The sequence below is a fragment of the Nannobrachium achirus genome (genome assembly GCF_963921795.1).
Source record: "Nannobrachium achirus genome assembly, chromosome: 4".
Taxonomy (NCBI): domain Eukaryota; kingdom Metazoa; phylum Chordata; class Actinopteri; order Myctophiformes; family Myctophidae; genus Nannobrachium; species Nannobrachium achirus.
Window position 1 is genome coordinate 34,951,125 of NC_137813.1, and position 16,826 is coordinate 34,967,950.

General features: G+C 40.9%; 2 protein-coding genes across 2 annotated transcripts; both read left to right on the forward strand.

The window, feature by feature from the left end:
* The first annotated feature begins 1,228 nt into the window (after positions 1-1,228).
* Positions 1,229-5,148, forward strand: mgp (matrix Gla protein). The gene is made up of 5 exons (XM_080725072.1): positions 1,229-1,308; positions 3,490-3,592; positions 3,736-3,765; positions 3,998-4,106; positions 4,635-5,148. Exons 2-5 carry the CDS (start codon positions 3,532-3,534, stop codon positions 4,795-4,797), a joined length of 363 nt encoding a protein of 120 aa, XP_080581198.1. The 5' UTR covers positions 1,229-1,308; positions 3,490-3,531; the 3' UTR covers positions 4,798-5,148.
* A 7,662-nt stretch (positions 5,149-12,810) lies between these two features.
* Positions 12,811-16,024, forward strand: bglap (bone gamma-carboxyglutamate (gla) protein; the record flags this gene model as incomplete). Its single annotated transcript, XM_080723248.1, has 4 exons — positions 12,811-12,880; positions 13,820-13,873; positions 14,610-14,703; positions 15,922-16,024. Exons 1-4 carry the CDS (start codon positions 12,823-12,825, stop codon positions 16,022-16,024), a joined length of 309 nt encoding a protein of 102 aa, XP_080579374.1. The 5' UTR covers positions 12,811-12,822.
* Between the last annotated feature and the right edge of the window lie 802 nt (positions 16,025-16,826).

The window sequence follows — 16,826 nt, forward strand, 5'->3', positions numbered from 1 at the left end:
TGGAATCTATGAAAAGGTTGTGGGGGTCCCTGCTTCATCTCTCTCTCAGCTAAGGGGTCCTTGGCCTGAAAACCTTGAAGAGCCCTGCCTCAAGGGGTCAAAACTCAACGCATAGTTAAGCTTTGACCAGGAACATGACAGATTATCCTAAAAATACTTTTGCACATGCACCTACGAAATGCCAGGTGCATCAGAGAAGACCAATGACTGATCAGTGCATCAGAAAAGCTCCCGCAAAAATAAAGTTTTAATAGGAAACACAATGTTTTGGTCCCGAGACCTTCATGTTATCGTACATTGTGTTTACCATTAAAACTTTATTTTTGCATTTGAAGGCAGTGTGCAGGAGTTTCTCTTATCTGAGATAACCCGATGAAGGTCTCCAGACCAAAACCTTGTGTTTCCCATTAAAACTGTACTTCTGCCTTTGAAGATACTGTGCCGGAGCTTTTATGAAATTATCATCCTACAAATGCCGGAGCAAATCCTACATTTTGGCCATAACCACTGCTAGTGGGTACATGCTGCCCATAATATTATCAACATTACCCACACCAGTTAGTACAGTTCAGCACACATGTATAAAATGATGTTTAAAAAATAGAAAATGTAAAAGCACACAATAAACAATGATCATTCTAAAAATAGAGAGGGAGAGGGTTTTTTATGGGGAAATATGTAAGATACTCCCCTCATACTGTGCTACCGTTTGTCGCTGAGACAGGCAATAAATATGTCATGTAGTTTTTATGGTGCAGGTATACAGTAGTCCTCCAGCACTAGCTTTCGGCTCTCTGCCCCATTCTTCTCTGTCTCTCTCCGTTTACCCCCTGCCTGTTTTTCTCCGTTCCTGTCTCTTACCCTCGTCTGTTTTTCATAGAGTGTGTCTAGGTGTGTGTGTGTGTGTGCCTGATGTGAATTTGTAGGTGTGTGTGTGTGTGTGTGTGTGTGTGTGTGTGTGTGTGTGTGTGTGTGTGTGTGTGTGTGTGTGTGTGTGTGTGTGTGTGTGTGTGTGTGTGTGTGTGTGTGTGTGTGTGTGTGTGTGTGTGTGTTTGTGTGCAGAGGAGTCAGGGAGAGAGTGAGCTAATAGTTTGGTCAGATTGAATGGGTGGAAATGGCTGATAGCAAAAGAAGGGAGGAGAGTGGGCGAGGGCTGAGGAAGAGCGAGAGTTGGGGGGAAAATGGGTGGGTGGGGGAAGAGAGGTGAGTATAAAAGCCTCGCACTTGGAATTAAGACATATTCCTTGGGAGAAAGTACATAGAGAGATATTTCCAAGACTCTTCACACACAGTAATCATCCTCTTTGGGTAAGTACATTCAACATACTATTCTTTATGTTTATAACCTGACAAATGTTTAGACTATAGGGCATGGTCTCTCCATAATGATCATAGTTATTCTACATTTCAGTCTCCATCAAAACTGCCGAAAGAGACATTAAGTCTGGGCGTCAAAAAAGACAATACAGATACAGAAACAACCCAATCTTTTTAATATAATCCAACTCCAACATGCATGGAAAGTCCTTGTTTAAAACTTTCTACTGTGCACTATAATTGCTATCAGTTAAAAAAGAAAAGAAAAAAAAAGTTAGTTTCAGGCTGACTAAGGCATAGTGGCATCCTGCTGGGGCTTTTTTCCAGTGAGGTGGGCTCATTTGGTATGGAGATGCTGGGAGGAGGCTGTTGAACCTGTTGTGAACCTGGGACCCCTACTAAGACGGGAATAAAACTCTAGACACTGTTGTCAGCATCCAACCAAAATTCACACAGTTACTCTCTCTCACTCTCTCATTTGCTCACTCCCTCACTCAACACAGATTTATTTTTGTCCTTGTAAACCCAATATGTAAGACCTTTAGTGGTTAGAAACCTTGCACCCTGGGGCCTTAGGCCTAATGTTTCTGTACCGGCAGAGTGCTGAGTGTGTGTCTGACACTGGTGCCAAATCGTGCCTGAAGCACTGAAGTTATGAGCTTCCTGAGTGCACGGGTGCATGTGCGCGCGCACACATGTGCGTTCTTTGATGAAAGCTGCTATTGACTGTGGAGAGGAGGCCTGCTGAAACAGAAAGCCTTCCAAATCCTACAAACAGAGAGTTGGCATGACAGCTTTTATGTGGTGATGGCACACGAATATGTGTATGTATGTGTACGTGTGCTTGCATGCGTGCGTGCCTGTGCGTGCGTGTGTTAGGTGTGTGTGTATGGGCGTGCATGCATGTCGACTGTGTATGCGTCCACGCACGTGTGTGTGTGTGTGTGTGTGTGTGTGTGTGTGTGTGTGTGTGTGTGTGTGTGTGTGTGTGTGTGTGTGTGTGCGTGCGTGCGTGCGTGCGTGCGTGCGTGCGTGCGTGCGTGCGTGCGTGCGTGCGTGCGTGCGTGCGTGCGTGCGTGCGTGCGTGCGTGCGTGAGCATGTGTTAGACTGAGTGTGTGCACTGTACTGATTTATTTCCTGAATCTGGGCCTGCTGTTTGTACAAGTGTCTTACACCTGAAGTCAAAGGATTGGCACGTGATGTGGTGATGGAACGTGAATGTGTGCGTGTGCATGTGTGAGGATGCGTGCATGTGTGTCTGTCTGACTATCTGTGTGTGTGAGTGTGAGTGTGTGTATGTGTGTCTGAACATGCATCTACTGTATGTACTGTATGAGTTATTGTATTTGTATGCATGCATACAGTATCTGACTGCAAACTTAACCATGTATATTATACCTGCTGCATTGTAATTACCATCCATCTTCCTGACGTTTAAGTTCATTCAGACCTACACTAGATTAGCTCTTGCGTGGGCTGTGTGTAGTTCCTCAGGAACTTCTCTGAAAAGAGAGTCACCCAAAACACAGCAAAGAACAAAACATCACCACCAACAACAACAACAACAACAACAACAACAACAACAACTAAAAACAGTGTGTGCCCCCTTGACATGTTTACCACATGCAACATCAGTATAGTTTTAAATAGAAAGTTGCCTTGGTGTGTTTGCCGTCCCATCTAGAAATATCTCATTAGCCGTGCGGCATGTATGATGTATGTATGTGCATTGCTGCCTTGACAGTAATGTGTGTTCAGTGGATAACTTGTATGACTAACTCATGTGACTGGTGCTGTATATGCATGAAACCACAGACACACATATAGAAACGCTGCCACTTCTAAACTTCTATCTCTGGTTACGGTTCTTTCCTGTCTGCCCACAGACTCATAATCAGTCCTCTCTCTGTGGCTGGCTGCCCCAAATATTCTCTTCTCTTTTTGGCTCTCTCTCTCTCTCTCTCTGGCTCTAAAGCTCCCTCTGTCTTTTTCTCATTAAATATAATCCTTTCTCCCTTCTCTCCTTTCTTAGGATTTGAGACTTTATTAGGGAGATTCACAGGGGGAACAGTCACTGTGTCATGACACCTCAGGTTTCACTAGGCAGAACCAACCTTTCACAGTAGTGATCAAGTGGCTCCCTGAATTACCTGTCTCATTGTCTCTTGCAGACAGACAGAGTGCCAGACTGACCCTGACGGACGATTGCCAAGATGAGGAATCTCCTGCAGTGTGTGGCACTCTGTGCCTTTGTCTCTCTCTGTGTTTGCTATGGTACAGTCTCTCTCGCATTCCTCCACCTCCAACCATTCCAACATTTCAGTGACCATTTCCCACTCATAAGCTGTGATATATAAGTCATAGACAGCCACTCATGCTTCATTCATGCTTAACTCCATTTCATGTTTTTCCCATAGATTCAAATGAAAGCTCAGAATCCGCTGAAGGTGATTGAAATGCAATTTCTCATTCATGGAAAAACATGCATGCTAAAACTCACTCGTCATAATGCAATATAGTATATCAGATATACTATTATATTTCAACCATTCATTTAACTTCTACCCACTATAGCTTAACATGTTGCTTTCATTTTGCTTGAGTCATATTGTTGTGCTAAATAGGTATACTGTAGCTACTGTGACTTTATCCATGAAAACATTTTTCATGTGGCCACAGATTTGTTTGTGAGTCCACACCAAGCCAACTCCTTCATCACACCACAAAGGGGCAATGCGTACAACCCACCAGTACGAGGGAACACCTACAACAGGTTCACCTTCGCAAGGTAATATACAGACACACAAAACACACACTGTATCTCTCTCTCTCTCTCTCTTTCTCACATTATACACATGCATACACACACACACACACACACACACACACACACACACACACACACACACACACACACACACACACACACACACACACACACCCCTTCATTCAGACCACATGCATGAGCCAAACTATACATATGTAAGCACAGATGTGGGCACAACCTGTACATGTATGCATGTCCACACACACACACACACACACACACACACACACACACACACACACACACACACACACACACACACACACACACACACGCTATTGTTAGAATACTGAAACAAAGAAATGCAAGAAAATCTATATCTGCCTGTCATTTTTAAGCTTCCTCTACTCTTTTGACTGCCCCCCACCCAACACACACACACACACGCACGCGCACGCGCACACGCACACGCACACACACACACACACACACACACACACACACACACACACACACACACACACACACACACACTACCCCTCTCTCCAGGCCAGTGAAGTCTCCAGCTGAGAGGCGTGCAGAGACATGTGAGGACTACGCTCCCTGCCGCCACTATGCTTATCGCCACGGTTACCAGCAGGCCTATCAGAGGTACTACGGAGCCCGGATTCCAGTTGTAAACCAGAACCCAGCTGTGGGCCGCCGTGTCTAAACAAAGTCTGCCCGCTGCAAAAGTGATCATTATCTTGCGCTCATTCATTCAATGCACCACGGCGTAATTTATGTTTTGCTTTGATGGCCTTACCTAGACACAATGTGACAGCGCCAGAGAAAGCTTTTTCTAAGGCACTGTAGGCTCAAGGCTCAATTAAACATAATAAAGTGTGCATATAAAGACAAATGCAATTTAATCATTCCACATAAATATTGAAGCACTGTGCAACATCACTTATGCATATAATGTAGAAATGTACGTCTTGTTTCTCGTGTAACCTCAGTAGTAAGACTTTTCCACTATTATTAATCGTTGCAATATTTATAAGCTTTGTGTGATCTGTGTGAATAAAGATAACTGTTTCTCACACTACCCTATTCATTTTTATGGTATATTTGCCTCTCCCATTATCTTCTCCAACACCATTTGCTTTGTCTATGTCCATGTCTTTGAGAAGACAATACATTGTATAGATGATTTTAGTTTGTATTAATCTTTTAGTTTGTAGAAGTCCTAATAGGTTGTTTGCCTGGGGAATCAAGTATTCCAGATAGTTTCCCTAATTCCAACAATGCTCTCCATTTAAACACCTGTTTTGATTACCGTAATTGCCGGACTATAAGCCGCGGCTTTTTTCCCATGTTTTGAACCCTGTGGCTTATACAACGGTGCGGCTTATATAAAGATTTTTACAGCTAACAGCCAGTTAGATAGTTTTACAATGGTCTTTAACAAGGATTTATATATAGATTTATACAGCTAACGCCCACCAGGGGCACTCTAGCGGGAGGCAGGAAGGACACCTGCGGCTTATAGTCAGGTGCGGCTTATATATGTAAACATTTTTATTTATTTTTTTAATTTAGCAGGTGCGGCTTATATTCAGGTGCGGCTTATAGTCCAGCAATTACGGGTATATCCAGCAGCAGATGTAAACTTCCTATGACCTGACATAGTACACTACCAAAAGTGACAAGCCCATGTAAAACACGAACAAAAAAACATACTCTCCCCCATGCCTTCGGCTGGTGGAGACAATAAGACTAACTCAAGTTATGCAAATACGTATATTTATATCTTATTTGTTCAATGTAGTTAACCACTTTCAACTGGACATTCACATTTTAGTCATGTGACAATGGTTTTAAACATATTTGAATGGAGAATTCAAGTGAAATGAAATGATTTGAACAAGATATGTGAGTGAAAACTGAGATACATTAAATAGATGCCTTAATGGTCCACGTCACATTGATATAAACCAGTATGCGCACGCCGGTCGGCACCAAATGAACCCCACCGTTCATAGGATGCAATGGATGGCACTCGTGTTCAAAAATGCATTCCATCAAACTTTCAGATGCCGTTTTCTCCCAGTGTGGAGGAAGAATGCTTAGGATTTTTACTGTAAATTCTCACTCTTGAAATATATAATCCTTAGTTTCTGTTGATTGTAAACAATAATAGCGATTCAAAACAGTTGTCCTTCAAACCCCACCTCTATTCACCGTCATCAGAACAGAGGGAGCGCTCCTCTTGATCACCCACCCGATCCACTGGATCACCAGAGCGTCTACTGCTCGCCCAGCTGCAGTCCATGAAGCCTAATTATGCTCCGTCCTGCGACGGTGTCGCGCGCAGAGCCGCAGACCTCCAAGCTCAGAAGGGTTGCATTGGTGACGCGATGTGAGTTTGTATATCAGCTACTCTTGACGTGGAACACCGTTGCGCAATGAAGTATATGGGTGGGTGACGTGACGTAGCGTTTTCGCTGTCCTCGGTGTCAAACATGTATAAATAAAAAATATATTTGTCAAAAACCTTCTGAATATTGTGCAGGACATTAAGCTTTATGTGAACTTACTCAAGATTAAAACATTCCATTCCTCATTTCTTCAGAATCTTCAACCAAACATGGTAAATGTCATCTGGTGTGACTGTCCCGACCTTGTTTCTCAAAGTGGGAACTTGAATAAAACTAAGAAAAAGAATTGCTAAAATTCATTTAAAAATGAATTTAGGCAAAAAAAATGTCTATTTGTGAGCCTATATCTTTTCAAAGTCCAAGCATAATGTTTTCAGTCATTTCTGATCAAAAAGATTTTGTCCCCCAAACCAAAGTCATCTGGTGTGACACTAGTTTGGAAAAATTAAACAGGCAATAATTTGGACACCTACTGGGCTAGAGAGGTCCTTCTTCTGTAAGGCTATTCAGCACTCCCAGCACAACTGCAAGACAGGTGTCTGAGGTGAGTTATGATTTTAACATTTTCATGAAATGCCATCTTGTTGAAACTTTGACAAGTGTGGCACTTCTGGATGTCATCTGGTGTGACACCTTTTTCATTAATAAAGCAAAAGTTATTTGAAACTTTGGTCATAATTACATGTAAATCTAGGTTGTTTTGTTATAGCTAGCATGTTGTTAGCATGCTAATGTGTACCTGGTAGCCTCAAGGTAGTCCTAAATGCAGAAAACGTCATCTGGTGTGACACTTCGTCATCTGGTGTGACATATCTGCTTGTCACGCCAGATGACTTGATTGTCACACCAGATGATATATACTGTATTTTCCTACAGACATAACAATAAATAACAAGTCCCATGTTTCTTTTGTCCATTTCAAACATTTTAACATGTTTAAAACAACGTTTTAAACATTTTTACATAATTTAATTTAGCTTCATTCGGTGATACAGCAAATTCATCAGACAGAGCAGAAACCCCTTCACAGAAACCTAAACCTTATATTGTGGTAACACTTTATAATAACTATCCGTTATAAGCAGTTAATATAAGACACTTGACAACAGAAAATGGGTGGTACAGAAAATGTGATTTTATTATTTCCAAAATACACAAACATGGAGAACTCACTGATGTGTTCAACCAGAGGCTCAGTGCGATTGCAAGTCATCAGCTCAACTGGCTTCATCAGGTGAAGCAGTTCAGACACATCAAGGAGAGCATCCAACCCAATGAAATGGTCTTGCATATAGACTTTTCTGAGAACTATGCATGTAAACTAAACACAGAGATTCAGGCGTTTCATTTTGGTGGCAATAGGCAGCAGGCAACAGTGCATACCGGAGTTGCCTACTCAGTCAGTGGCTCCCAGTGCTATGCCACCATTTCACAGTCCTTACGCCATGATGAGCGTGCTGTGTGGGCACACATCAAGCCAGTTATTGATGATTTCCGAGGAAAACAAGACAATGCAATTGACACCCTGCATGTCCTCAGTGATGGACCAGCAACCCAGTACCGGAATCGCACAAACTGCTTCCTCATGAGCAGCATTCCTTATACATGGGGATTCAAGAGGGTCACCTGGAACTTTTCAGAGCGTTCCCATGGAAAGGGCGCACCTGATGGTGTGGGAGGGGTGCTGAAGCGTAAGGCAGACATGTATGTCCTCGGAGGCAGTGACCTACAAACACCGAGGGATCTGTGTGAGTATTTACAGAAGTCCTCTGAAAAAGTCACTGTCATGTGGATCGAAGAAGAGAAGATATCCAACATGGATGAAATGGTCCCTCCATCAGTGCGTCCAGTGACTGGCATCAGCACTACGCACCAGGTTCTTTCTATCTTCCCGGGAAAGATAGTTTACAGAGACCTGAGTTGTTTCTGCCAGTTTCCTCAGATCTGCACCTGTCACAACCCACGGAAATTACAGTTCGACCAAGTCTCCAGGGCTGAGGTGCCAGGTGACAAGACAAGTGATGAGTAAGTATAACTAAATCATTCTCTTTGCCAATTTTATGATACCTGTAATTGTACCTGTTTAATGACAATAAAGTAACTTATGTCATCCATTCATTCCTTTTCTTCCTTAACTAAGTGGTGGCCCATCTGCGGAACTGCCCCCTTCCCAGGTCAGCTGCAGGCCCAAAACAGCTTCCGGAGCTCAGTGAGTATAACATACTTGGCAAACTTGAGGACTTGCTAGTAATTACATTTTACTACTAAAAACAATCTACCTGACAAATAAATTACATTTAAATGTCTCCTCCTGAAGGTCTTCTACTCAGGTGCTGGACACAAGTGCATCTATTGGAGAGGCCCAAGCTGAGGATTCAGACACCTCCTCAGATGAATACACACAAGGACAGTTTGTCATAATCAAATATGAGGGAAAGCCATATGTGGGGCAGATTGTTACCATTAATAAGGAGGGGCTAGAGATAAACTGCATGAATCAACTTGGAAAAATGAAAAATGGTTTTGTCTGGCCAAAGGGGCGAGACTGCATTTTCTACAAAGAGCAGGAAGTTGTCTGTGGCATAGCAGAACCGCAACAGGGCAAACGGTTTGCTACCCTCACCAAATGTGACTGGCTGATGTACAATACAGTCTAAATGTCTATACCCTCACCAAATGTGACTGGCTGATGTACAATGCAGTCTAAATGTCTATTCTAATCTAATCTAATACTTTTGTACTTTCACTCACTGGACTGGACAATGAGGTAAGGTAGGACCCGAGACAAACATAGCGAAAATAGCTGATCTACAAGCTCTCAACGCATTGTGCTGCGAGAGCTTGTAGATCAGCTATTTTCGGAGTTGCACAACCCAGCACTCTTTAGCTAGTGGAGATGTGGTGTAACGACATGATTCGTAAATAAATTTGTTCAACTCAAAATGCTGTGTTCAAGTTCAGGAGACTTGGGAAAAAAGTAATACACCTGAATGCTGAGTTGTTTCCAATAATTGGTGTTAATAAAATGTTGCCTTGGCTCCCAGTGTGGCTATGCACCTTATTGTCTCTTTAAGATCCTTCTGCCGTGGGCCGGCAGAAGACTTAGGTGTGCGTAGCATTCCTGTGCACATCCTCATCATCCATCTACTACTACAATTCTTTGTTATCCTATGTTAAGGCCCAACAATACTATCCTGTTCAGAAATATTAAGGCCATGTTATTTAATGTTAAAGCAATTTTACTGTTGCTGTTTTTCCTGGGTAATTGTTTAATCAATCAGTAAAGTTCAGTACTCACTAATAGGTAGGTTAAAACACAGTTTGCTTTGACACATGAAGATATGGTCATCTGGTGTGACACTAAGTCATCTGGTGTGACATTCCAAATAGTGAGAAATCATACCTTTATTAATGATGAAACCGAAAAAATGTGTATGGTTTACATAGAAAATAGTATCAGGAAGAGTCACAAATATTTGTGTAATTTTAAAGAAAGTTTTTGTCAGAATAAAATTAAAATATGTTGAAAGATCGACAACATGGGCCTCACACAGAGTGTTGATTATGAAAAAAATATACAGATTCAATTAATTTTCACAAAACTATAGTGGATCACAGGTTAGTTATGATAAAGGACTTTGATAAAGTGAGTAACTTAAGAAAGGTGTACTCCATTTTCATTTTATGAACAATTATTGTCATGTCACACCAGATGACGGTTTTAGGCACAAGTACAACAAACTGCTCAATAAAGTCTGATTCCAATAAAATATCTAAAAACAAAATGTGTTTCCATAAAGTTGAGAGTGAGTAGAACAAAAGTAAATAATTTTTATGCCTGCTATTTAAAGTTTTTTAAAAAACATGTTTTTTGGGGCGTCACGTCACTGACCCATATATGTCTCGATAAGGGCGCACCCATGGGAGCACCTCACTAGCACACAAGAGGAGGTTCAATAACCAGTGCTCCCCAAAACAACAGGTTTGGGGATCTGTTGGGAATTGATTACATGATACAGTCAGCTGTGCATTCAGTCTCAATGTTTGTAAACAAATAATTGGTCTATACATTGCTGAAAAGTAAAAAAAAAAAAAAAACAGGTACTACACACCTTAATACCAGTAAGACTGGAGATAAGTGACTGTCACGTCGCATACACAAACTTTATTCTGTGTTTTCACAGAATAAAGTCGGTACAAAATCGGTACAAAATGCTACATCGGTTTCATCTCAGGACATTGGATCTTTGCACGGTCACAGAAGGGCATGAATGTACTTTTTTTTACATGGCCACAAGACCAAAACTGTGCACAATTAAAGTTGTCCTGGGATGAATTCCTGAAGTCTGTCCTGTGGACCGAGACACGGCACCAGCAGCAGTGACCCAGACTGTGAAATTACACCCCATGTAATACAGTTAAGACCCATCCAACATCTTGGTGTCCAGTCCACAGAGACACCAAGGGAGGCAGAAGACAAAAATAAAACAAGAATGACATTACATTTTTTTTATGCCAAATTAATATCAATTAGGGGGATAAGTGTAACTCAAAAATTACACTTATCAGGGTTGTAATTCAGGGTTATTTTTATTTGAAGTCATCTTCAAATAAACAAAAACAAACAACTAGAGCATGTAGGGCAGGTGCAGGACAAAAGAAATATAACTGGGAAAGAAAATAAATTCTGTACACCACAAAGTAGCTTCCAAAGTGGTTCACTTCATTGTGTTAATGTCCACCTTGAAATAAACCAAATCCGAGTTAATCTGTGGAAACTAGGCTGTTGTGACTGGGATTTAAATAACATACACCATTATATGTACACTGCCACATTCAGCATATAGGTGTCATACCCATACATATGTGCCTATGCCTAAAATATTTATTATGGCCCGAACTATACCACAACTTGTTTGTTCTAAATGTTGCTTTCTCTTTCTTTAGATAGTAGGAAATCACTGTGGCTTGTAATAAACTACAAAAGCCTCCTATTAAAACCTTGTCACATAATGTGGGACTGTGGTTTCTCCTCTTGTTCAATTAGCATCATATGGGTTTCCCCCAACATATATTTTGTGGCCAGAGTGGCGTGGTGTGTGGGCACACTGTAAAACGCTGACCTCTCCAGGTTGGCTGCAGGTATTGCACACCCACAAAGCCATTTATAATTATGCAGTAATTACATTTGATAAAATCATATGAAATCAAGTGATTCTTGCCTAACACTGGTATGCTGTGCATGTCACACTCTAGTACGTAACAAAGTGATCAGTTCTTTCTATCATCTTTCATTCGTATTCTGTGTCATATCTGCATGAGAGGGAAGAAGGAAAAAAGTGTTTGAAAAGAAGAGATTATGTCTGACATGGCAACTCGCCCAATGGATGACATCAGATTCAGCATGCATGTCAACTGAACCAGAAGCTCAGGGGGATGTTGAAATGCAAACACACCTGCTTATCCAATCAGGCATGCATCAACCTGAGCAAGAGGCCAGCTCTGAACACACCAGACATCTCATGGACAACCACAACCAGTTCCAAACAGTCAACCATGCCTGTTTTTATATCAACTATGCTTTAAAGTGATCCCTGACTAATACGACAAATATGCCTTAATACATTATAATTGTCCTCTATAACTACAATGTAAAATAAAAAACACCTTAAATATTTTATTTCTTCTAGAAATAGCTAATCTTTCACTCAATAGGGGAAATGCCCGTCGCAAGTTGATGATGTCATAAATGTCAAGTGTGATCTATCCCTATGGAATTAATGGCATGCATGTGAAAATAAAAACAAACTTAATACTTCCTATGGTTAATATGAGCATCAAATCAATATTTGATGCTCATATAGTAGTTATAGAGGACAATTATAATGTTTTAAGACATATTTGTCGTATTAGTCAGGGATCACAACAAATATCAACCTTTTGGAGTGAAAGGACACTCCAAGAGAGGGAGAGAGTATGTGTGTGTGTGTGTGTGTGTGTGTGTGTGTGTGTGTGTGTGTGTGTGTGTGTGTGTGTGTGTGTGTGTGTGTGTGTGTGTGTGTGTGTGCATGCATGCATGCGGGCGTGCGCATGTCCTTTCCTTGCATATGGCCACATGGATCTTTATGGAGGTGTGTGTGTATTTCTGCATCGTCGTGGGTGTATGATACATGATGCCCTAACCAATCAAATACTGAAGCCATGGCGAGGGCCACATCTATAAACCCAGTGTGTGTTTATGACACAAAAAGAAAGAGCCAGAGCATTGCAAGAGTCCAGTCCTTGTTCTGAAGACGGTGAAGAAAGAAGCTGAAACGATGAAGACCTTGGCCATCCTGGTTCTCTGCTGCCTGGTAGCAGTGTGTCTGACCTCAGGTAAGGACACAGATACAGAGACACTACACACAGGCTTACAATACATACTGTATATCCTGCACACAGATACAGAGACACTACACACAGGCTTAGAATATATACTGTATATCCTGCACACAGACAATGATTACTTTAGTCTGAGAGTGTACAAATGTAATACATGGGGAGTTACAAATGGATACATTAACACAGAGGATTTTACTATGAGGATATACAGGGAAACGGGTTGAAAAGCTGCTTTTACAGATTTGAATCCTATATACAGTATATATATATATTCAACTTGTATGCAATATACAGTATAATATGCAGCATATCAACCTTTATGCAATGAACCTTGATATGAAATCAAGGTTCATATCTACAGTATGCTTTTAAAATGATACATTTAAAGCTGCAATCTGGAACTTATTTTAATGAATCAATCTTATTTTAACCAATGTGCATGGCAATGCAATATAACTAGCCCACCTGCATGAGGTTAGATATGATATCCTTACTCTGATGTAGATCCCAGTAACACACACTTACTGGTTGACATGTTGCACTGCCTGAAGCTCATAAGACCAACATCTAATAGATAAGCCAAGCAGGGATTCTGTCTTGAATCAGCAGTAAATGTTTGTCTCACACGCTGCAGATCGGAGTTAGAATCTTAGGGATTGCAGCTTTAATTAAGAGTAAGACAGTATCATTTTCCACTGTAGCCTATACTGAATCAATTCTCAAGCACAATGTACATTACATTTTTGACTAATAGAATACACATGGTTATACACCAATCAAGATTGATAACCTACAAGATTGAACGAATGCTGCTCAAAATCAAATCAAATCAAATACATTTTTGGGGTGAGCGGAATAAAGAATTAGACTTACCTCTCCACAGGATAAAGTAAATAATTATGATATAATATGTGTTTGTCCTGTATTCATCAGATGCCTCTACCTCCACCGGCTCACAGCCTGCAGGTGACAACCCTGCTCAGGAGGGTAAGATAACCTGGTTCTGTTTTCTGTATGTATTGTATATTGATATGTATTGCAGAATAAACTGTATTAAAAGCCTAATGTAGCCATACTATCAGTATGACTTACGTCGTACATTTGGCACAAATCTAATTGAACTGATTTGAATACTGCAACAGGAATGCAGGAAATTCTTTGTTGTTTTTCAATTATACATGCAAGAGGAAGCTAGCAAATCACTTTTAAATACTCCAATGTTATTCCCAGCAGCAAGCAGTTCACAGTGTGAATAACATTGGAGCACTTAAAAGTGAGTTGCTGGCCCCCCCTCTTGTTTCATGATTCTGTTTTTGCAGTTTGGCTCAGAACCAAAAACTGAGATTATGTGCGTTTATTTTTCTTTGAATGTGCTTGAATTGTACATTACAAAAGAAACAAATATCGTCGCTGTCGGGCAGAAACCTCGTATCTCCAAGTTTCAAATTTGTATGTTTTTTCACGAAGTAAAGCCCTGCTTCATCAGACAAGGCTGTCGCACAAAAGTAGTGAAAACAGCAGATCTACAAGCACACAACGCCTCGCGGTGCGAGGCGTTGTGTGCTTGTAGATCGGCTGTTTTCACTAGTTTAGTTCATTTTTTTAAATGATAAAAACGAACGGTTTTGGACATACATGGTTTCCACCCGACAACGACGATATGCAACATTATGCAATTCTGTGACATAAATGAAGATACATGTACAATTGTACATACCTACAGGTGTGTTTGTGGAGAGGGGAGAGGCTTCTGCTGTGGTGCGACAGAAGAGAGCTGGAACTGCTCCTGGAGACTTGACACTGACCCAGCTGGAAAGGTGACCTGATGCAGGGGTGTTCTGGGCCCTGGGTACAACTGTGGGCCTCCCATGAATGTTCTTCATAGGGGGAGGGGGTTTAATCCATTATATTTGGACACGCATTATTATTACGCATTATTTTGTGTTTTAACTATTGAAAAATAGGAGATGATTATACAAGCTCACAGTGCGGCACCGAGTGCTGCGCTGCAAGCTTGTATAGATCTGCTATTTTTGAAAAAACTTGAAAATGTGTGCAAGTCTTTGAATATTTCAAATCTGTCAGTGATGCTCAAACTTTTTCATGTGAAGGACCCCCAAAATGATATTTATTTGGCCACGGACCCCCATCTCAAAATATTTCGTTCCAGGGACCCCCCAGAAGCGAAATTTGAGTTACAAATGTTCGCATAAATATATTCAAAGATTTGCACACATTTTCACGACTTGTATATCTGCTATTTTTCAATAGTTAAAGGAGCTATAGTCAACTTTTTTTTGAAAAACGGATGCTAAAATAAAAATAATGTTTCGAAAATATTTTATAAAAAAATAAGCTTCATATATGTGTTTCTATTAAAAAATGACCACAAAAAGCATAACATAATGATAAAATAATCATTTTGGCCATTGTCAGACCGACACTTTGTTTACATTCTAGTCTATAGACTAGGATGTAAACAAAGTGTCGGCCCTACAATGAAAAAGTAATTGACTATAGCTCCTTTAAAGTATAAAATAATAAGGGCCCTCCACCTTGTGCCCTAGTAACTCAGTCCCACTTTCCCCCCCTTGTGAGTGTGACACCCCTGACCTGATGTACAGTTATACTGGACTGTTAAACACTGAAGATCTACTTTCTCATTACCCTTGAGGAAAAGAAATCCAGAAGCATATTGGAGTCCAATGCAATAACCTGTTTATGAGGGCAAATCTTTGTTGTTGTGTTGCTTTTTAGCCACTTACACTAATGGTTTGCATGGGTGACCCTGGAGAACTCGAAAGTGAAGTAGGACAAGGCAGTGGTGTGTAGCAGAATATTACAGTGAAAATCACTAAAAAAAATCACATCTTCCTGATGATACCTGTTACCTGTCTGTTATCACTATCAGTATAACCATCTGGGACATGACACATTGCTTCTCTCACTCTCTCTCTCTCTCTTTCTCTCTCTCTCTCTCTCTCTCTCTCTCTCTCTCTCTCTCTCTCTGTCTATATCTCTCTCTCTCTCCTCAGTCTGAGAGAGGTGTGTGAGGCTAACCTGGGTTGTGAGGACATGATGGATACATCTGGAATCATCGCTGCCTACACTGCCTACTATGGACCAATCCCCTACTAAATGTCAAACCACTTGTGCCAAAGTTGATAATGATGAATGTTCTTTTCATTGAGTCTGACATTGTTTTACAATTAGCGTTATAAGCATGCAAATACAAAGCGTTTCAAAGGTATTGCAATGTATTGAAGTAATTAAACAAGAGGCAAAGTGAGAAGGTTAAAGACGAGACAAAGGAGCAATATAGAGATTATTATTATTATCTCTTCTATAATTTCTGATATTCAGTAGTGTAGTGTTGAAACAAAATAAAGACAAACAAAACTCTGCCTTTGTGTTGTCATTGGGAGTGGGTGGCTTTATAGAAAGGGGCATCCAACCTTTTAAACTTTAAATCAGGGGTCTTCAACGTTTTCAGGCCAAGGACCCCTAAGTTGAGAGAGAGAGAGGTGAAGCCCCCACAACCTTCTCATAGATTCCATATAGTTTCATCGTTTGACAGCATGATCATCTGTGTATTTTAGATTCATGTCAATTTGTTTTCAGATATTTAACCACTTGAACCGTCTAATAAACTTGATCTTTCACTCTGTACTTAGTCTGCTCCTTTTCCCCGCTACACCAAATGTCTTAGCCGAAAATAGACAATCTACAAGCTCACAACGCCTTGCGCTGCGAGCTTGTTGATCTGCTATTTTTGGCTAAGGTTCTCAGAATATGGACGCTAGGGTTCAAGTGGTGAATATAAAAAAGGAGGAAAGAAAGTCACAAAGATTTGGAGGACCCCCTGTAGTAACTCTGAGGACCCCCCCTCTGTCGAAGACCCCTGTTTTAAAAATTAAATTATATGAGAGAGCAACTCTTT

Excerpts from the sequence above, each read along its gene's own strand:
- mgp (XM_080725072.1), top strand. The coding sequence starts at position 3,532 with ATGAGGAATCTCCTGCAGTGTGTGGCACTCTGTGCCTTTGTCTCTCTC. Across the intron at positions 3,766-3,997 it reads AAGCTCAGAATCCGCTGAAG|ATTTGTTTGTGAGTCCACAC; the intron begins GTGATTGAAATG and ends ATGTGGCCACAG. Across the intron at positions 4,107-4,634 it reads AACAGGTTCACCTTCGCAAG|GCCAGTGAAGTCTCCAGCTG; the intron begins GTAATATACAGA and ends CCCTCTCTCCAG.